The 23,042-nt window shown below is 41.7% G+C and overlaps 1 protein-coding gene across 1 annotated transcript in view; it reads right to left on the bottom strand.

Annotated features, from left to right (window-relative positions):
* Positions 1 to 23,042, bottom strand: part of LOC112617152 (cilia- and flagella-associated protein 221) — a 110,805-nt gene that overhangs the window by 2,522 nt on the left and 85,241 nt on the right. Inside the window, exons 20-23 of the mRNA XM_025373891.1 lie at positions 16,680 to 16,838; positions 15,223 to 15,314; positions 7,778 to 7,870; positions 2,445 to 2,540 (exon numbers count right to left, since the gene is read on the bottom strand). Of these exons, the coding sequence (XP_025229676.1) occupies positions 2,445 to 2,540; positions 7,778 to 7,870; positions 15,223 to 15,314; positions 16,680 to 16,838 (440 nt within the window). The remainder of the gene's footprint in view (positions 1 to 2,444; positions 2,541 to 7,777; positions 7,871 to 15,222; positions 15,315 to 16,679; positions 16,839 to 23,042) is intronic.

Raw genomic sequence — 23,042 nt, 5'->3', positions numbered from 1 at the left:
CAAAAAAAAAAAAAAAAAAAAAGAGCAAGTGAATAGATAGGTATTGAATATTACCCTGCTCCTGGGGCAAGTCATTCTATGTCCAGAGGTAATATTTGAAATAGAAAAAAAAAGGTTTTCATTTAAAACCCTTTGTCAGTTTTTTGAAACTTGAAGCAAAACACAAAGTGCATCTGTGTGTTGAGGTGCAAGAGGTTTTATGTGCTGGGTGGGAGAACACAATAGTCTATTAATTAACTAATTAATTAACTGATCAAAACAGATGCTTACTGAAATTCTATTTAAAATGTTGTTTCCTACATTTTCTTTTACCAGAAACTGCCAATCTATTTTCTGAGCAGTGTTGGCTGCCGCAGGTCTCTGAAACTATCACAAAAAAAAGAGACCTCATACTGCTCTAAGAAATGTAAGCATTCCTTTCAGAAAAGGCAGGCCCCGCACAACAAAGTAGAAGACAAACTGAGAAAACAAATTTGCAGCACATATAAGAAAGGGTAATAATCCTTAATAAATGACGGACTCTTGCAAATAAGGCAGAAATGTAGGCAAAATAGGCAAAACAAGTCCCTCATAAAAGAAGAGAAATGGTTGAAAGGCACAGACACATTTTTAGTTAACTTGTAAACAAAGAAATTAAAATTAAAATGAGATGGTCTTTAAAAAAGTTCTGTCTCATTGATAAAGATGAAAAAAAAAAAAAAGATGACACTATTCCTCGTCATCCAGGGCATTCGAATGCAGGCAGTTCTCACCTCTACCAGTAGGAGAGATGGTAACACATTGTCTGGATGGTCATTAAGCAATATATATTAAAACCTTAAAATACGCATTGATCTGGAATTTACCCTAAGAAAACAGTCTGATAAGTTTGAAAGGAATTATGGCACAGGATGTTTGTGGCAGCACTACTGATAACAGAAAACACTGCAAAGAGTTTACACATTCATTGGCAGATTGTTGGTTAAATAAATTATGGTACATCTACTTGGAAATATAATAATTCATATGGATATTTATAAATATATGCTTATGTTGTGAAATAAAAGTGCAGAAGATAAAACAATATGTATAATATGACTGAATTTTGTTAAAACCATATGTATTTATATTTTATTTATTTATTTTTTTGAGATGGAGTTTTGCTCGTCTCCCAGCCAGAGTGCAATAATGTGATCTCAGCTCACCGCAACCTCTGCCTCCCAGGTTCAAGCGATTCTCCTGCCTCAGCCTCCCGAATACCTGGGATTATAGGCACCTGCCATCACACCCAGCTAATTTTTGTATTTTCAGTAGAGACGGGGTTTCACCATTTTGGCCAGGCTGTTCTCTAACTGCTGACCTCAGGTGATCCACCTGCCTCAGCCTCCTAAAGTGCTGAGATTACAAGCATGAGCCACCGCGCCCTGTATTTATATTTTAAACCATGTATGATGATTTCCATATATATGGAAAAAATATTATTAACTATATATATTTATATATATTTCACCATATATTTAAACCATATACATGGTTCAAAATATAAATATATATATAACTCTATAATATAAATATATAAATATAAATATCTATATTTTTGGAAGACCATACATCAAAATGTATGTTACTACCTTTGGGTGGTAGAATTATTGTTTCTATCATATTTACAATTTTTTATATTTTCTAATTTAAAAAATAATATAAAGGCATTTTTCAAAGAAACAGAATAAAAATAAAGTGTACACATGGAATTTCAAACTTAAAAAGCGTATGAACTATAGGCAGTTTACATGAAAAAGTATTCTTCAAAATTTTTGTTTTAATTTGTATTTCTTTCATTACAATGAGGAGGAACACATTTTATATGTTTATTACTGTGTTTTTGAAACCAGTTTTTCAAAGGATGATGCTTGCTTGGCTAGTTAGCCCCTGAAGGAGAGGAGGAGAGAACATTTACTGAGCTCTGGTTCACATCAGGCAACTGGCTAGGTGCTTCCATCGCTGGCATCTCATTTAATCCCTATATTTGCCCTGTGACAGGGAGATTTTATTTTCTGCACGCTACAGATGAGGAAACTGAGGCCCAGAGTTGATAAGGACAATAACTTGGCTTGAGATTTTCTATGTATAAATGGTGCAGCTCCAGATGGTCTGGCTCCAGAGCCAGTTCCTTATACAGAATGAAACTCAATCAGCTATTAATAAGAAACAAACACATCCTGAAATTGATTGATAAGCACATGGAAAATTGATTTCAGTTTTAAAAGGCTTACTTGATAACAAGATTTCAGGGAGTATAATTGTGCCTAAAATAAAGTACCCATCTAAATTCTTGAAGCACCAGAAATGTGTCTTTTTCAAAGACTGAGCTATTTAGACTCAGACAACAGGACAATGTTGTACTTTATGCAGAACGAATTTCACCCAAGATTACCTTTTAATAAGGCATAAAAGCATCCACTTACTTCTCCTTCTTGATGTCCTTGTAGTTCAACATAGGGAATTCCACTTTGATCATTTCTGGAGTCAATACAACTTCTACATTCTGCTCACAGAGCTCACTGCAAAGTGATAAGATGTTTAGTGGGAACTGCTTTTCCTTCCCAATGTAAAAATAGAATGAAATATTGTGATCATTTAGGAGTTATGCAATTCTTGTGGTATTCAACTTTAGTTCCATCTACTTTTGTTGTTTTACATTAAAAGAAGCATAAGGCTGATAAATTGCTTTCCACCAACAAACAATGGTAGGCATAATGGTAGTTATTTATAACCAGAGAAGAAAAAGCAATTTTAAAAAATGGGGGTTACAGAATTCATATTCTTTTCCAGTGTACATGGAGCATTTACCAAACTGACCGTATATAGGGCTATAAAGAAAGCCTGAAAGATTTCAAAAGACTAAAATTGGTCAGAATATGTTCTCTGACTACAATGGAATTAGAATAGAAATCAATAGCAAAGAAGATAACTAGAAAGCCCACAATGGCTTTAAAATTCAACAATATATTTCTAAATAGTCTAGTTCTTTTTTTTTCAATCTTTTTGTGGTCTGCTATCCCTTACAGCAGGGGTCAGTAAACTTTTCCTCTAGACACTTAATGGGTCATATAGTCTTTGTTACAACTACACAACTTTTTGTTTCTTGCTGTTGTAGCAAGAGAGAAATCATAGAAAAATACATAACTGAATGGCTGTGGTTGTGTTGCAATAATACTTTATTTACAAACGTAGGTGGTGGGCCACATCTGGTTCAGAGCTATAGTTTGCTGACCTCTGGCCTAGAGCTTTGTTGTTTGATGGTTCAAGCTGGGCCACTGCATGTGGGTTTCGGCTGAAGCAAAGCAGGGAGGGAGGGTGTGCAGGAGACACACTCACTCTGTTAAGAGCTGACCTCAGGAGTGGACTGTATCTTGTCTGCTAACATTCCATCAGCAAACACTTAGTAAAATGGACAACTTAACTGCAAGGGAGGCTGGGAAACTCAACCTCTAGTTTCAGTGATTCCAGGACTTTAGAAGAACAGGACAACTAATTTGTTGACAGCACCCATCTCCACCATACTGAATTAGAGAAACGCTTCCAAGATCAACAAAGGGCAACAAAGGCTGCAAAAGTCTGGAATTACAAACAGGGCCACTTTACGTCAGCAGCGATATATGTAAAAAGAGGCGGGCATGGCAATTTTCTATTAAGAAAAATACCCTTGAAATCTGCAAGAGTTGTTCTAGCCTCATTAGACTGAAAGCTAATATTTACTGAGCAGCTGCTATATGCAAATCACTATGCTGGTGCTTTGCAAACATTATCTTCCCATTAGCAGTTTCTTTGTCTCAAAGGTGGGCATAATAATAAGAGCTCATCATACGGATTAAATGAGACTGTTTACAAAGCACTCCCTGTCTCACATTTAATGCTCAGTGAGTGTCAGTTATTACAATTACTATTCTCATCAGCATCAGCATCTCCTTTAATTCTGACAGCCCTCTATGAAGTAGGTACAACTATTCCCATTTCAAAGATGAGGAAACTGAGTCAAAATAATATGCACATCAGTGCTGTATGGAGGAGGAGCTGGGTATGTTTGGATCTACTGAACATCTCCCCAGTGGGCCTGGTAGAAAGAAGCTGAAGCAAATGTGAATCACCCCACCATGGCCGCAGCCCTCTCAAGAAGTGCCGTCATGCAGTGATTTGAGTAGATGGCACTTCAACATTCCTTTTCAGAGCTGGAGTCCAAGCTCTAGAAGCTCAGGTATTGTCAAGTATCATTGCATGTGGGCAGGTCTTATTCGCCTCACATATTTAGGATTCCACTAATTGATTACTTACTTGTAAAAATGTACTTAAACTATCACTATAGTATGTATTTATAAAAGAAAAAACAGAAATCGTAATCAACAAATACTTATTTTTGAGTATATATGGTGTGAAAGACGCTGTAGTCTGGTGTGTAATAAACCACTTCCTGCAAATCACAAGCAGGCTGGCAGTGATCCTAGTCTGACCATGACAGTGATAATTTGCTATCAGTGCTTGAGTTATCAGGATTTCTTTGCTTCATCACAGCTGATGGTGTAATTTAGAATGCAAAAGTTTTTTTTTTTTGAGACAGAGTCTTGCTCTGTCACCCAGGCTGGAGCGCAGTGGCACCATCTTGGCTCACTGCACTCTCCGCCTCCCGGGTTCACGCCATTCTCCTGCCTCAGCCTCTTGAGTAGCTGGGACTACAGGCGCCCGCCACCACGCCCGGCTAATTTTTTTTGTATTTTTAGTAGAGACGGGGTTTCACCATGTTAGCCAGGATGGTCTTGATCTCCTGACCTCGTGATCTGCCCGCCTTGGCCTCCCAAAGTGCTGGGATTACAGGCGTGAGCCACTGCGCCCAGCCTAGAATGCAAAAGTGTTTATGTGTTAAGAATGAAAACATTTTTGAACAACGGAGCTAAGGAGTGCAGATCAGTAGGGTTGCTACAGGAGGCCAGGTCCTCAGATGGCCTTGGTCCACCCAGTTCTTCCCCCTCTTGCTTGCAATTCTTGGACAGGATGTACTGAGAATGCAACATCCTAAGATAAACAGCAGGGCTGTGTCCCTGTTCCTCTCAGAACAGAATGTTCTGCAATGCTTAAGCTCAGCGATCCCTGTGACACTCAGGGAATAAAACCCAAAGTAAAGTGCTTTTGGGGTCCCTCAGCTGTGATGCAATGTGGGAGACATGCAGATGAGACTGCATCTGCCCTGGGCAGCTTTACTAAGCCTTGGTGAGCTGGCTCACCCTGGATCCTAGGCTTCTGTTTATTCTTGCTGCCTATCTGTGAGTCATACATCTGCTTTGCCTGGCTTACTGTACTTGTGTTCTATCGTACTAAACTAGACCTAAGAACCTTTGCAGATGTCAAAGAAACAGTCAGAAAAATATATTGATAAATATGGATACTCCTTGACTTATAATGAGGTTAGGTCCCATTAGACCCATCATGAGTTGAAAATATCGTGAGTCGAAAGTGCATTTTTGATTCATGATATTTTCAACGCACAATGGGTTTATCTGAACAGAATCCCATCATAAGTCGAGGAGTGTACTGAATGAGTCACTTTCACACCACTGTAAAGTTGAAAAATCATAAGTCAAACCAATGTAAGGCAGGAGCTGTCTGTAGTTTCTATAATGTTTTGGTAAGTGACAGGAGTTAAATACTGATAGCTTCATTTGTGAAGTAAGAAAGCAAAGACTATGTATAAGCACAATTCATTCATGAGCCCCATCTCAAATAAAAATGAAGACATCCATCTCACCACAGAAATATACTTCAGAACACTTCCTTCGCTCGCTTCGAGGCAATGCAATCCCACGTAACTGCTATCGGCGCAGGAGTCAGAGCCAAAAGTGGGATGATCAGGCAGGCACAGGGCTGGGTGCTTGGCCTCAACAGTGATCAGAGCCCAGACGTTTCATGCCAGTACTTACACCCGTCAAACAGAAGCACGTGGGAGCATCTGGCTTTTGGTAAAGAGCCTAAGTTGGCTGTTTGTGTTTCCAGCTTTTCACTTGTCCTCTCCTGGTGTTTTCTGGGACCTCCCCACTGGACCAGGAGTCTTCTCATTCCCATCACCTCTCCTGCCACTGACCTTCAAGCCTGAACTCTAAAAAGGCTCTGGGGATTTTACACTGAGTTATAAGTGAGACTCAAAATATTCCCTCCCCAGAGGTAGTTTAATAGAAACAAAGCACAAAGCTAAAGGAATGGGTCTTCAGTAATAGGAGTTCAGGAAATAGTGGGTAGGGAGGAACTCTGGGACCAAGAGTCTTCCCAATGTGCCAGAGCTCTCATCATGCAGGGCTGGTGGCCCTCTCTGTGCTATACCCCGACTCTGCTGTCACAGATACAGCAGCAGATCCAAGTGCTCCTTCATACCCCCAAAGACATGAAAAATCAAAATTTAAAAATATCAGAAATATTTATTCCTCTTCCACACTTGAGATATAACACTGGAAGGAGGAAAACCTCTTGGGACATAAATACGTCTTCATCTGATGTTTTGGAAATCTAACCATGTATCTTCTCTTATTTTTATTTTCTCATAATGTTACTATTGGGTGATACAACTTCATTCTAAAGTGAGCTGTTGCTTGCCTACCAAGTGTCAGATGCTGGGCTAGGGGTTTGGAATACCAGGGTCATTAATGGTAGTATAGCTAATTATCAAAACCTTACTATGTGTGAGGCACTGAACTAAACATTGGACATGTATTAATTCATCTGCTTTTCATAGCAACCCATAAGATGGGTCCTGGGATCATTCCATTTGAAGATGAGGACACTGGGGCACTGAGAGGTGAAGTCAGTTGCCCAAGGTGTACTGTGAGTGAGTGGCGGTGGTGAGGGGGGTGGTGTTGAACCCACAGCCTACCCCTTCATCACACTATTCTATACAACATTTTGGGTGCTCTATAATCTTCTAATGGAATCTAATTTTAATGAGAGATGAGTTTGTATACAAATTTATGCTATGTTGGTTAACTAAACTAGAAATCTTAAATGAATTTTACTTTTGCCTGGTAGAAAGTATCTGCTTTAAAACATATGGAACTTCTAATTTTCTCCCTAAAATTATGTGGTGATATAATAAGTAGCTAAGTATATTTTTAAAAAAGAGGAAGTAATGACTCAGATCTAGAGGCATTTGCAAATGGGGCAATGCCAGGTGAGCCAGCTGGACACACGTGTGAGCTGGACGTGCAAATGTTGCATGCTGTGGCGCTCACGATGGAAAAGCTGCCCTGGGACAAGGGCATGGGCTCTGCTTGGCTCAGGTTTCCCATTCTCAGCTCTGCTGCTGTGTCTGTAGACATCAGGTGTAAATGAGCATATGGATAGGAGATTCAAGACCATTTCTACTGGCTGTTGGGTGCTGATCAGTAAAATCAAATGTAAGTGCCTTGCTTCTGGACTTGTATTTCTTTATGCCCATCCAAGTCCTACCTATCTTTCACATACTAACCCAAGTCCATGTGACCACTGAAGCCTTCCAAGGCCATTTGGCACCACCTCAGATCTCCTCTCCCTTGAACTCCTGGAACTGCTAAAGATCAGGAAGTTGTAGAGCTTAAAGACTGTCGATTCTCCACCATGAATTTAACAACTTATCTAGGTGGTGGTGTGGATGGGTGTTAGCCTTATCTTCTCATTTGAGTTGCAAGCTCAGGCACTGTGGGGTCTTCTGAAGTTCCTCACAGCACCTCACATATTTTTGGAAAACAGACCACATTAGGGGCTGAAGGTTAAAAAAAAATACCGTTCAACTGTTTCTAGTCTGTCTTCTTCTGGTAAGGCATCAAGGATGGCAGGGACGTCTATCGGAAGCATAAATGAATTGAAGGAATCGCAGCTGTGGAGAAACCACACAAGCAGTCAAGGATAAAGACTCATACTAGAAGTCTTGGGGTCTTTACATAATTTTCTAAAGCATTTTTATTTTACCACTGGCGAGGCCTCTACTACTCTGTCCTCCCTCACTCTTGAAAAGCCATTTATGGTTCCCAGAGGCAAAGGCAGGGGATGCAGGCCCCAGGCAAACCAGGGAGAATATTGCCAAGTAAGACACTTCCTGGAGTTCAAAAAGAGAATAATATAATTTTTCAGTTTGTAGTGTCTGAAATTGTATTATTTCCTGGGGTGAGTGTAGTTAGATACTGATACGGTTTGGACCTGTGTCCCCACCAAATCTCATGTTGAATAGTAATCCCCAGTGTTGGAGGTGGAGCCTGGTGGGAGGTGACTGGATCATGGGGGTGGAGTTCTCAGGAATGGGTTAGCACCATCCCCTTGGTGCTGTTCTCATGATGGTGAGTGAGTACGTTACAGTGAGATCTGGTTGTTTAAAAGTGTGTGTCACCTCCCCTCACGCTTCCTCCTGCTCTGGCCACGTGAGGTGCTGGCTTCCCCTTTGCCTTCCGCCGTGATTGTAAGTTTCCTGAGGCCTCCCCAGAAGCCAAGCAGAAGCCGTCCTGCTTCCTGTACAGCTTATGGAACCCGGAGCCAATGAAACCTCTTTTCTTTATAAATTACTCAGTTTCAGGTATTTCTTTATAGCAATGAGAGAACAGGCTAATACAGGTAGTTTACTTTTGGTCCTAGTATTTTCCCTCCACCTTTATACTCCTTCTTAGACATTCTATTCCATTTCATATCTTCCTCCCCTCCTCCTTGTATAATATTTAGTATTATAACTTTAGAGCTTTATATAAAAATTCCTGGGTATTGAGAATGTTAAAGGAATTGAGATAGGGTGAAAAATACATTGTTCTTTTAAACTTGGCAGCAGCCCTTTGTTTCAAGTGGATGGAATGAGCACTTTTTGGGGGTCTCGACTCCTTCCATACACACATTTCAGATGATAGAGAAGGAATAAACACCGAACACACAACAGCCAAGAGAACAGGAGAAAAGGCATCAATGGATACAAGTTTTCAATCATTTTCTGGAATAAATTTCTAGAAGCCTGGAGAATGCTGTCTCATGAAAAACAGCGAAGAATGACAGAGCCTGGAGCCCGCTCGGAAGGAAACAGACCTCCTCACAGATGCTGGAAAGGCTGAAGCTGAAGGTAGGGCAGGAGGCAGGAATGGAAAGCAGGGATTAACCGACGGCTCCTTTGTGTGAGCACATATGTCTTTGAAATAATATTCTTATCTTTGTTTTGTTATTGTGCAAAAATGCGCCCGCTTGCCAAGTATGAAGACTGACTGAAAAAAAAAATTATAGCACCATGGTTTTGACTAATGGGAAAAGAATGAGGAAAGCATCTGTGAGCTGATATAGAGTGACTTTCTGGAGCTATTAAGTGAAAAAAAACAAATGCAGAAAAGCATATCTAGAATGCCACTTTTTGTGTAAGACAGAAGGGAAAATAAGAAAAAAATATATATTCTGCTTACCAGTATAAAGAGAAACACAGGAAGGATACGTTAGAAGAACACGCTGGCTACCTGCCAGGGGCTGGAGGGAGATTCGAGGGAGTGACACTTCCCTGAATATGCCTTTAGTGTAGTTTTGAGTTTGGAAAACATGTTAATGTTCAACATATTGAAAAAATAAAATTAAATCAGTAAGAAAGTGACATAAAAGACAAAGACTGAAAGCAAACTGAAACAAATCACAGTATTTCACAGAAATTCCATAACCACATTGGAAGGAAAGACAGAGAGACAGAGAGAGAGAGAGACAGAGAGAGAGAGAGAGAGAGACAGAGAGAGAGAGAGAGAGACAGAGAGAGAGAGAGAGAGAGACAGAGAGAGAGACAGAGAGAGACAGAGACAGAGAGAGACAGAGAGAGAGAGACAGAGAGAGAGACAGAGAGAGAGAGAGACAGAGAGAGACAGAGAGAGAGAGAGAGAGAGACAGAGAGAGACAGAGAGAGAGAGAGAGAGAGAGAGAGAGACAGAGAGAGACAGAGAGAGAGAGAGAGAGACAGAGAGAGACAGAGAGAGACAGAGAGAGAGAGAGAGAGAGAGAGCTAAAGGAATGAGAAAAGAAACAGAAAAGAAAAAGAAATCACCCAAGTAACTTACTACAAGTGATTTGATTACACACCCATAGACTTGGGTGGGGGGGGGTCGGGGGGACCTGGAAACAAATCTGAACTTATTTTGCATGTTTATTAAGGTGGTTATGGATCAAGCAATTCTGAAATGATTTTTGATCTATTATAAAATTAGTAAATGTATTAGAAGCCAGGGTTCTCACAGTGGAAGAAGGGAGATACAAATATGGAATGGTGGAAAGCAAGCAATAACTCTATGGATATGGACTGGAACTGTAGGCATTGGTGTGAATTCATGATTTCTAAAATATGGATATGTATGAATATATGTGTGTTTATATGCACACACATTACATATATATGTATGCTGCATGTATCTTTGTGTGTACATTGTGTGTGTGTGTTTGTGTGTATCTCTGACTTTGTCTGCTGAACAGGCCAAGAAGCAAACCCCACCCCACCCCAGAAGCGATGTGTATATATAGCACCCAGATTTTGGTCTTTAATTCCATTTCCCACCAAAAGGACTCTGGGCCCGGAGACACAGAGGTTAGCCCTGTTAGTAACTGACTTCATGATAAAGAATCCAGGTTCTATTAGAAAATTCTACCAAAACTTTACTTTAGAACATGTATAGTCAGAGAGAATTCCCACTAAGAAGAGGGACTGAGAAGTTCAGGGTCTGGGCCACTCGTCAGGGACCAGGTTGGTCTAGGACAATGGAATGGCAACAACCAAGGGTTTTTCATGAAGCAAAACTTATCCAATTTGTAAATTCTGAGACCGTGTTCCTCTCACTTTTGTGTGTGTGTTAAATATATTCATTTAAAATTGAAATAGTGATGACAGTAGATGGTGGTTGCGCCTTTTTAAAATTTGTTTTGCTTTGTTTTATTTATTTTTTAAATTTTTGTTTATTTTCTTTTAAGATAGAGTCTCGCTCTGTTGCCTAGGCTGGAGTGCAGTGGCATAATATTGGTTAACTGCAACCTCTGCCTCCTGGGTTGAAGCGATTCTCCTGCCTTAGCCTCCTGAGTAGCTGGGATTACAGGTGCCCACCACCACATCTAGCTCATTTTTGTATTTTTAGCAGAGACGAGGTTTCACCATGTTGCCCAGGCTGGTCTTGAACTCCTGGCCTCAAGTGATCCTCCTGCCTTGGCCTCCCAAAGTGCCGGGATTATAGGCATAAGCCAATGTGTCTGGCTGTTGCTTTGTTTAATTTTAATGTCTTGGCTGGGCACGGTGGCTCATGCCTGTAACCCCAGCACTTTGGGAGGCCGAGGTAGGTGGATTGCTTGAGGTCAGGTGTTCAAGACAAACCTGGCCAACATGGTGAAACCCTGTCTGTACTAAAAACACAAAAACTTAGCCGGGTGTGGTGGCCCACGCCTGTAGTCCTAGCTACTCAGGAGGCTGAAGCAGAGAATCGCTTGAACCCAGGAGGCAAAGGTTGCAGTGAGCTGAGATCATGCCACTGCACTCCAGGCTGGGTGACAGAGTGAGACTCCATTAAAAAAAAAAAAAAATTAATGTCCTTACTTGACAAAGTAAAACCCTGACAACGCCAAGACAGTTCCCAAAGTTCTTCTGGACATTTCGCTCATCTATGAAATCAGAAAGTCTGGGAACTATTGGATTAGATAATTTCTTCAGTTGTCACCGACTCTCAGATTTTATGGAAGTCCAAAGAGACTTAACAAGCTATCTCTGAATTTACTGAAGAGTAAAGAAATAAATGAGCTGCTTCAATTATTACAAATACAACAATGACTTCGAATAAATAAACACTAAATAACTATATTGCATGGTTTAACAACAAACAGTTGTCGGGGCAAAAGATACAAGGCAAACCTCATAAGTAATAGGAGTTAATTTATTCAAGTAAAATGGTTGCAAAGTTGGAATATCATTAATGGATTAGTAGGAAGTTACAATGGACTGAATTTTGTGTTGTCCCCAAATTCATGTTGAAGGTAACTCCCAGGCCAGGTGCAGTGGCTCACACCTGTAATCCCAACACTTTGGGAGGCCGGGGTGGGAGGATCACTTGAGGCCAGGAGTAACAGCCCGGGCAACATAGCAAGACCCTATCCCTATTTACCTTAAAAATAATAAGAACTTAACCCCCAATGTGATGGTATTTGGAGATGGAGCCTTTGGGAGGTGGGTTAGATCATAAGAATGGAGCCCTCATGAATAGGATTAGTGCCTATAAAAGAGGCCTGAGATGCTGGGTGTAGTGGCTCCACTTCTGTAATCCCAGCACTTTGGGAGGCTGAGGTGGGAGGATTGTTTGAGGCCAGGAGTTCAACACCAGCCTGGGCAATGTAGCAAAACTCTGTCTCTACAATAAATAAATAAAATTGACTGAGCATGGTGATGCACACCTATAATCCCAGCTACTTGGGAGGATGAGGGGGGAGAATCACTTGAGCCCAGGAGTTTGAAGCTGCGGTGAGCTATGATCATGCCACTGCGCTCCAGCGTGGAAGATAGTGATATCTCGTCTTTTAAAAAAAAAAAAGTCACTGAGAGCTTCCTTCCCCTTTCTGCCATGTTTGGACACAGTGAGAAGACAACCATGTCTGAACCAGGAAGCTGGCCCTCACCAGACACCAAGTCTACTGGTGCCTTGATCTTGGACTTCCCAGTCTCCAGAAATAAATTTCAGTTGTTCATAAATTACATCTATGGCATTTTATTATAGCTGCCCAAACAAACTAAGACAGAACTTAAAAAAGGAATTACACTTCTTATTTTGTATCTGTTCTCAGAAATAAAACATGACCTAGAGTCTTACATCCTGTGGAAATCCACGCTAAGGAGATACAGAATCCTCTCTTGATTTTATGAGCTGTTATGCAACTGCAGTTTATTTTGAAACAAACTGGCCCAACAGAGCACTCAGGCACATAAGCTGAAAGTAACAACTCATGGTTCGAGAGTTTTCTTTAATTCATGGAGAGTTCATGTTTAATTCATGGTTATTCAAGCCCAAGGTAACTGCATTCTCACTGCTTGTTGAAAGAACAGCCTTGGGAGATTTTTTTCCAAGGACACTGCTTTGGAAAGAAAATAGGATGCTTTTTCTTGATTCTTAAGAACCGCACATGCTGACAACGGGTGGACATGGTCAGCGGGTCGCTACTTCTCACCATTCTTCATTTTTGTTATTCAGTCTCCTGACAGCACCCCAAACCCTGTTTACTGACTGCAGCGGTCAGATCTGAAGCATCCTCACCCGCAGCAAAATGAGGCAGTCTGTCAATGTGGTGACGGACCATCGCCATCTGGTGGCTATGGAGTGATTGCGACACTTAGTGGGCGGGGAAGGAGGGTAGAAGCGAGAGAAGAGTTACTAAGAATGTACCAGGCATGATGCTAGATGCTTCACAAGATCATTGCACTTTTATCCTCACACACACAAATGTGAGGATGCTGTCACTGCCTCTGTCTCAGAGAGGAGGAGATTATTGCTCGAAGGGCTTCATTAATACGTAGCTCGCCCAAGGACAGAGCTGGTGATACATCCAGCGTACAATGGAGGCAGGTCTCTCCCATGCCAAAGCTTTCCTTCTCTCTTCGATGCCATTGTTCCCACCAGCTCTGGAGATTTGACATTCTAGAAATATGCTAAAAACGTAGAACAAGGATGCTGATTTTGAGATGGCAATAGGGTGGATGAGGAATGGATGAAGTATAATAATTGGAAAGAAACATAGTTTTGAGTTCCTGCCATGTCCCAAATCCTATGCTGGGTGCTTTTTGTTTACCACCTGCTAATCTTCAGGCAAAGGAGAGGAGTAGAGAAGCCCTAAGGAAGTAACCCTTAGGGGACAGCACATGGGAAAGCCCTGACGTACATGACGTATGGCTGCATTTGGCTTAGTTCAGGAAGAGCTTACCAATGAAGCCCTTCAATGAAGACGATGAAGAAGGAAGTCAAATTCAGTGTTCTGGGGTCACAACCCAGATTCCGACTATCTCCTCAAATACCTGGGGAGGCGTGGGTGGATGTGTAGTGTACATGGACGGCTGCACATTGGGTGAGCTCTGGCACTCTTACTGAAATTAAAATGTCAATGCTGAGAAGGGCCTTTGCAACAAGTCCAATCCCCTTGTCTTACTGACAAGAGGACTGGGCCCAGAGAGTTGGCCAAGGGGTGTGGCTGAGGTCACATGGCTCCTGGGGCTCATGTAGCTCCCTGGTGAGCTTCTGAGTCAGAGGATCCAGGTGACCTGAGTGGGAGCTGGGGTGTGTGTAAAGATCACCTACTGATCTTGGCTGGTGGCAGAGCTCAGGTTTCTTGGCCACTCTCGGGGCCATGCCGGGGCTCTGCCACCTTGGGGTGGGCCTCATTCTGCATCAGAAGATTCGGACTTTGACAGCTGATGATAATCATTTTGGGACACTAGTCATGTCTGTTCATCAATTACTCATTTAGCCGTATTTATAAGGACAGTGGACTAAAGAAGCAAATCCAAAGGCTCAGGAGTGAGCAATTGGCCAGGCAGAGAGAGTCTAACGAAAAGGCACGAGGCTACTTGTTTGATATCTTACGGTTTTGAAGAGCTATTAAATAAGCAAATTAGCAAAAATGTAGTCACTCTAAGTTTCTTCTTTCATCATTCAACAATATTCTGATCTACGCATTGTGTTTTTGGAGTAGGGCTGTTTTCTGCGTGGGGATTGCCATGGTCTCACAGTGAATGCCAGCCTGTGGCACAAGAGGGCTGTGGATTCTTTGAAACTGGATACAGGGAGTGAGGAAGGCTAATCTTGGCAATTTATGATTTTTCCCCCTTTTTTTGTTTTGAGATGGAGTCTCTCTCTGTTGCCCAGGCAGCAATTTATGAATTTTAAAAAGATTGACCATGAATATGTCAGTTAAATTATATGGAATGGTTGTCTACTTGTAATGTCAGTTAAATTATATGGAATGGTTGTCTACTTGTACCCAAGCATTGCCAATTTGTCACCTAGGGCATTACTTTTCAAAAAAGTGTATCTTGATTAAGATAAATTCAAAATACAAAAATCAATTACACATCATCAAATTTCTCTGACTAGCAAACTTCTCTCATGCTTTAAAAAGATGGTTTGGCATATTATTGGCATTTAACTCTTGGGGATCATTGCCTCTGTAATCCGTGGGGCACACACACTTGTGAACAAACAGATGAGAAGTGCTTACCTCTTTGTGGTCTCCACCTTGGAGGGGTCCGGCAGGCAGGAGAGAACCAGGGACTGGAAGCTTTTCCAGTGCATTATTCCAGGAATAATGTCCTGTAAGGAAAGTCAGCGCACGGGTGCTACATGGGAAGCAACTGTTTGGTGAGGTAAAGTTTCGGAAGGACTTTTGTTTTATTCAACTCTTTTTCAGTCTTAAAAGGCTAAGCAGCAAAATCTGTAATTTCATTCAGTTTGGATTTTTCTGAAGCAAAAAGGCAATTGCTTCAGCAAAGCACATTAAACAATGCAACACAGCATTAGAGACAAAGGTGAGGTTTGCTTCCCTTGCTTCCTTAGGCGCTTGTACAAGCAACATGTCCTCGGGATGGAGGGCAGCTGCGGCCTTAGAATCTGTTTTGTTTGTTGTGAATGTGATGCTAATGCAACACTCGGAGAGGAAGGCAGTTCATCCAGCGGCACTCCAGGCGGGAGAGCTGCACATGCGCGCCACGTGGGGGGAGAGCGCTGCAAGGAGACCCCGGCTGGGCTGAGTGCAGGGTGCATGATAGAGACAGAAGGGAATCTGGCTGGAGAGCCAGGCAGGTCACAGGGGCACTGTGGGCCAAGCTAATGAGCTTGGAGCTGCTCCTGCAGGCAGTGGGGCCCACGGAAGGCTTTTGAGCAGGAAATGACAGGATCAACTTGTGCCTAAGGAAGATTTCTCCGAAGGGAAGGCGGACTGCAGCAGCAGTGGGCCACAGGCTAGACTAGAGGGAGGTCTGCAAATCTGTTTGCTGTGTCAGTGGCACACTGGTGGCCCCCCGGGGTGGTGAGATGAGGGGAATGTGGGAGGAGGGAAAGAATCTCATAGGTAACTGCACAAAGTCCATAAAACAGAAAGGCAAGTAGGTGACACAGGAAGAGGAGGCAGTTGAGGGTGTGGCTGGTAGAAGTGGGGAGAGAGATCATAATCTGAGTTAAGGGTTGATTGAGTTTGAAGGGCCTGAAGATAACCCTTAAGGGGTGTCGGGGGATATTCAGGTCAGGGTGGTTCCCTGTGGGGGAAGTAATTCCTTGGGGCCACTTTTTTGCATGTGTCACACCACCACCTTGTCCATTCTGGTTTCTACACTTGGGGTCAAAGAGAGAGGAGGTCAGACCAAGGGTTTGCGCATACTATATGGCTGTTTTTACATGATTGAAATACGAACACATGAACGTTAGGTACAGCCTTCCAAAGGAATGTTGACAAAGGGCAGCAGGCAGCCCGAGAGGCAGGTGTGGTCAGGACAAGGCGGTGCAGGGTCTCCACCTGTACCCCTTTAGGGTTGGCGGTATGGGGGCGGTGTTACCATTCTTGCTCTGCAGCTGTGGCGGCAAACCTTCTTTGTCTCAATTCCAGCTGTGACCCTGTCCTCGTCCCCTGCCCCTCCCTGCAGCCCAGGGCCACTCTGCCAGTGAGCCTGGTGACGACATTACCGTGTGATGGAGAAACTGCTTTTGGGTGACAGGAATGCTGGACCCGTGGTGGGACTCTTTGGTGACTTTGTACTTCGGGTGAGAGCATAGATGGTAATCTATCGACGTTTCTGCGTAGGTCAGAGGATGCATTACAGCAAATAATCCTGGGTTGGGATTCTGCCAAAGACAGGGAAAAAATATTCTTTTTTGTTTATCAGTTTCTTTTTTTTTTCTTTTTCTTTTATTTTTTTATTATCATTATACTTTAAGTTCTAGGATACATGTGCATAACCTGCAGGTTTGTTACATATGTATACTTGTGCCATGCTGGTGTGCTGCACCCACCAACTCGTCATTTACATTAGGTATAACTCCCAATGCAATCCCTCCCCACAATAGGCCCTGGTGTGTGATGTTCCCCTTCCCGAGTCCAAGTGATCTCATTGTTCAGTTTCCACCTATGAGTGAGAATATGCAGTGTTTGGTTTTCTGTTCTTGTGATAGTTTGCTGAGAATGAGTTTCCAGCTGCATCCATGTCCCTACAAAGGACACAAACTCATCCTTTTTTATGGCTGCATAGTATTCCATGGTGTATATGTGCCACATTTTCTTAATCCAGTCTGTCACTGATGGACATTTGGGTTGATTCCAAGTCTTTGCTATTGTGAATAGTGCCGCAATAAACATACGTGTGCATGTGTCTTTATAGCAGCATGATTTATAATCCTTTGGGTATATACCCAGTAATGGGATGGCTGGGTCATATGGTACATCTAGTTCTAGATCCTTGAGGAATCGCCATACTGTTTTCCATAATGGTTGAACTAGTTTACAATCCCACCAACAGTGTAAAAGTGTTCCTATTTCTCCACATCCTCTCCAGCACCTGTTGTTTCCTGACTTTTTAATGATCGCCATTCTAACTGGTGTGAGATGGTATCTCATTGTGGTTTTGATTTGCATTTCTCTGATGGCCAGTGATGATGAGCATTAAGCCAGGGATAGGACAGGCATCAGCTAATGCTGTCTGTGGCTCCCACTAGCACTAGCACTCTGTGACTCCAAGTCAGCTTCTCTGGAAAAGAAGCAGGAGAGCAGAGGTATCTTCAAGCCAGCAGCGTTTAAAAAAACATAGTCATTCATAAATGTCACTTTTAAGGCTTAAGAGCTTCATTACATACCATATGGGTTTACTAAACTCACATGAAATCACAGCTTAAAACAGCTTTGAATATTTGTTTCTAATGCTGATGAATTAGGGAGTTATTAAATGAGCAAACTGGTTTAAAAAAGCAAATAAGCTCTGGTTTTGAAAACAAAAAAAGGCTTTTAAAAGCTACTTTAAAGAGATGACAAAAAAGAGGATGACATTTGATGTATCAGGAAATGTCAACATTTAACATTGTTTTGGTAATGTGTTTAATTCAGGAAGGCTCCATTTGGAAGTAGTATCTGGTTTTAAGGGAGATCCTGTTTTTTATTAATTTTCCAGCAGAACTAATGGAGGCACAGAGCAATTATATCAAAATACTAAAATACAGAGCCTTTTACTGTTCTCTCAGAGGCTCGTGCAACAAGAACCCTATTCTTGTTCCAAACAGCAACATAGCACCCCCGCCAGCTGTTTAATTTCAGATGTTTGATGTTTAAGAACCACTACACTGAGATTCTGTTGTTTGTCTGACTTTTTTAAACAAGTTAAAAAACCCCACAAAACCACTTAGCCTATGGAAACTCAATCTCACTGCCAAGAAACAAATGTCCCCCCAAACTTAAATGACATGCAGCTAGACCTGAACGCATTCCAGCATCCAGAGGCAAGGTGGGGGAGGGCCCAGCGGTGGTGAGTCAAGAAGGCTGGAAAGGCGGTAAGCGTTAGTGCAAAGGCTGCCGAGCCACTTGAGGGCCAGGATGAGAGCCTGGGGCAAAGGTAGGGAGAGGGCTCTGGACTGAACTCCTGCATATAAAGGAGTGGGGAGGGCAGGGAGGCAACGATGGCCACTGAGGGGGTCTGAGATGCCCACAGTAATGTGGAAAAAAGCATACACCTTGGTAAGCACTTGTGGTTGAGGTGGGATTTAGGGAGGCAGTGTGATGGGGAGTGGGGCTGGGCCCACCCTATGGGGATAGTGTGAGGGAAAAGGTTTACAACACCAGGGGAGGGGAAATGCCCTGTGTGGCCTTCAGGAGTGTCTTCTACCCTGGTTGACTGAGGACATGTGAAGCTGCCATGTGGCTGGCTCTCTCTGCCTTGGGCCAAGCGTCATGAACGCAGTCTTTTTGGAAATGGCAATGGCACTGTCTCCCGTAGTTGTCATCCTTCAGATCCCCATTGCTACCAGCGTAACTGGTCTGAGTGGTCACCCCATGATGCTTTTAATTTTAATTTTCCTAAACTAACGCATGCATATGGTAGCAACTCACCTCGGCTGCAAGGATTTGTGAGGAAAAGCAGTGGTCTTCCGCTGGCCCTTCCTATTACCAGGCCCACATCCCAAAGGCTGCTTCTTTCCCGTGTTTCTGGCTTTTGTGACTCTAGTGGTCACCACCCTAACTCTAAACATCATGCTTATTCTTCCATTTCTTGATTGTCAACCTCAGGCAGTATCTACTGACTCATTACTATGCAAGACAAGGACTTTGCTTATGTACACAAATGCCCCTTCCAAACTTCTTCTTTCCTGTTTTGAAGGTTGCCTTATTCTGCTGTTGGTCACCATTGTGACTTGAAATGGTACACACATACCCCTATTTCTTGTTCATCATCTTTAGTTGGGTATTTCAACTCCCCTTCAGGTGAAACGAAAACATCATTCTTCTGCTTTCCTGTACCTTATTTTCTTGCTTTCGCAATTTTCCTTTGATATTGTTGAGATCCTTAACATTTGCCTTCCAGAACTACAGCCAGACCCTCATGCTTTGCTCATAGGTGTCTCTAAAAGTTGAAAACTAATAAATAGCATTTACTTTCTCTCAACTATGTAAATATGTTTCTCTGCCAGGCCAAGTCGAGGCTTGGATTACGGGTTTGGCTTATTTACTTATTTATATTTTGGCTAAAGGTTCAATATCATGACCTGCGGGCCCCCATTAAAGAAGAGTTCTGATATCACGGCCAAATGTATTATATTTTTAGATTTTCCATCAGCTCTTAAAAATCATGTCAAATTTTAGTTTGGTTTCCTATCTGGAGCACATACTGATATTCAGTTGATTTCCCCCCTTGTAGATTATAATTGCTTCTTCTTTTCTTGATGTGCCTTTATACAATCCTTGAGTGTTCCAGACTCTCAATTTCACTGTTAGTGCTTGGAGCCTACCCTTACCTAGACACCTCTTTCTCAGAGCCCTTTACCCTCCCTCCTCCAGGCTGAATGCCCAGAGATCAGCCCAAGACTTCACTATAATGCTTCACCAGTTGTAACCACTACAGTGTTCCTTTTCTTTCTTTAGGGTCTCCTAATTCTTACTTTTACTGCTGTACTGATATATAGTTGATGTACAATAAATGACACATATTTAAATTACATAGTTTGATATGTTTTAACACTTGTTACACCTGCAAAACCATTGCCGTCATAAACATAATGAACATTTCCATCACCCCCAAGAGTTATTTCATGCCCTTCATCATTCCCCCATCCTCATTTCCTGCCCCTCCACACCTATGCACCCAACCCATCTACAGGCAGCCACCAATCTTTCTGTCTCTGTAGATCACTTTAGATATTCTAGACTTTTATCTAAATTGAACAAAACAGCATGTAATCTTTTTTGTCTGATTTCTTTTACCCAAGATAATTACTTTGAGAATCATCCACATTTTTATATACATAAAGAGCTCATTCATTTCTATTACTGAAGAGTATTCAACTGTATGGTTATGCCACAATTTGTTTATCTGTTAACCTGCTAATGGACACTTATTTTCCAGTTTGGGGAGCACATAAATCTGCTATGAATATTCTTGCACAAGTTTAATGCTTCCATTTATCTTGGGTGAATAGCTAGGAATGGAATGGTTGGACATATGGTGGGTGTATGTTAACTACTAACTTTGTAAGAAACTGCCAAACAGTTTTCCAAAGTACTTGTACCATTTTACATTCCCACCAGCAGTTTTTCAAATTGTAGGTGTTCTAACAGAGAGAGCTCATTGCCGTTTTAATTTGCGTTGTTAATGATGCATTATTCTGTGCATCTTTTTGTGTGCGTATTTGCCATCTGTATATCTTCTTTGGTGAAGAATCTGTTCAAATCTTTTGCCCATTTAAAAATTGGATTGTTTGCTTGCTTATTATTGAGTTCTGATAATTTTTTTAAAAATTATTTATTGTATTGTGGTAACAACACTTAGCATGAGAACTACCCTTTTAACAAATTTTTAAATGTGCATTATTGGCTCTAAGTGCGATGTTGTACTGCAGATTGTGAGAGCGGATTTATCTTTCTTGACTGCAACTTTATGCTGTTGCCTGGTAACTCCCCATTTTCCCCTCTCTTGGCCTCTGATAACCACCATTCACTCTTTGATTCTGTCAATCTGGCTATTATCAACATCTCATATTTGTCTTTCTGTGACTGGCTTATTTAGCTTAGCATAATGTCCTCAAGGTTTATCAATGCTGTTTTGCGTATTACAGAATTTCCTTCTTTTTTAAAGGCTAAATAGTATTCCACTCACTGTCTGAATATGCCACCTTTTTTATTCCATTCATCTGTTGATAGATTTTTAGATTGTTTTCATATCTTAGCTATTGTGAATAGTGCTGCAATGAACACAGGAGTGTTAGTATCTCTTTGATATTCTGATTTCTTTCTCTCTATTTTTTGAAACAGGGTCTTGTTCTGTCACCCAGGCTGGAGTGCAGTGGCACCATCATGGCTCACTGCAACCTTGACCTCCTGGGCTCGAACGATCCTCTCACCTCAGCCTCCCAAAGAGCTGGGACTACAGGCTTCTGCCATCACGCCTCGCTAATTTTTTTGTAGAAATAGGGTGTTGTTATGTTGCCTAGGCTGGTCTCAAACTCCTGGGCTCAAGTGATCCTCCTGCCTTATCCTCCCAAGTGTTGAGAGTACAGGCATGAACCATCATGCCTAGCCCTGATTTTAATACTTCTGGAAACATATCCAGAAGTGGGATTGTTGGTTCACATTATTATTATTACTGTTATTATTATTATTATTTGAGACAGGGTCTCACTCTGTTGCCCAGGCAGGAGTGCAGTGGTGAAATCACAGTTCACTGCAGGCTTGAACTCCTGGGCTCAAGGGGTCCTCCTGCCTCAGCCTCCCAAGTAGCTAGGACTATAGGCATGTGCCACCACACCCAGCTGATTGCTGGATCATATGGCAGTTCTATATTTAATTTTTTGAGGAATCTCCATACTATTTTCTACAGTGGATGTACCATTTTGGATTTCTACCAATAGTGTGTAAGGATTCCAATTTCTCTACATCTTCCTTAACACTTACTGTGTTTTATTTTTTTGGTAATAGCCTTCTTAACAGATGTTAGGTAATATCTCATTATGGTTTTGATTTTTTTTCTGATGATTAGTGGTGAGCAGTTTTTTCATATAGCTGTTGGCCATTTATAAGTCTTCTTTGGAGAAATGTCTATTCAAGTTTTAACCCACTATTTAAAATGAGTTATTAGTTTTTTTTTGTTTTTTTCTGTTTTTTTTTTTTTTGAGACGGAGTCTTGCTCTGTCACCCAGGCTGGAGTGCAGTGGCGTGATCTCGGCTCACTGCAAGCTCCACCTCCAGGATTCACACCATTCTCCTGCCTCAGCCTCCTGAGTAGCTGGGACTATAGGCGCCCGCCACCATGCCCAGTTAATTTTGTATTTTTAGTAGAGACGGGGTTTCACCGTGTTAGCCAGAATGGTCTCAATCTCCTAACCTTGTAATCCACCCGCCTTGGCCTCCCAAAGTGCTGGGATTACAGGCATTGAGCCACTGCACCCAGCCAGGGTTTTTTTGTTTTTTTTTTAACTATTGAGTTGTAGAAGTTTCTTATATATTTTGGGTATTAACTCCTTATCAAATATATAGTTTGCTGACTATATTCTGTAGGTCACTTTTTCATTCTGTTGACTGTTTCCTTTGTGAATTTTGACAGTTCTTTATATATTCTGGATATAAGTTCTTATCAGATATGTGATTTCCAAATATTTTCTCCAAGTCTGTGATTTATATTTTTATTTTCTTAACATTAACAGAAATTCTTAATTTGGACAAAGTCCAATTAATCCATTTTTTTTCCATTTATGGATTGTGTTTTTTTGGTGTTTTATCTAAGAAATCTTTGTCTAATTGGACGATCACAAAGATTTTCTGTGTGTTTTCTAGTAGTTTTACAGTTTCAGGTTTTC

Source organism: Theropithecus gelada, unplaced genomic scaffold (genome assembly GCF_003255815.1).
Source record: "Theropithecus gelada isolate Dixy unplaced genomic scaffold, Tgel_1.0 HiC_scaffold_15884, whole genome shotgun sequence".
NCBI lineage: Eukaryota > Metazoa > Chordata > Mammalia > Primates > Cercopithecidae > Theropithecus > Theropithecus gelada.
Note: the sequence above shows the minus strand (reverse complement) of the source record. Positions and strands in the feature narration are given on the sequence as shown.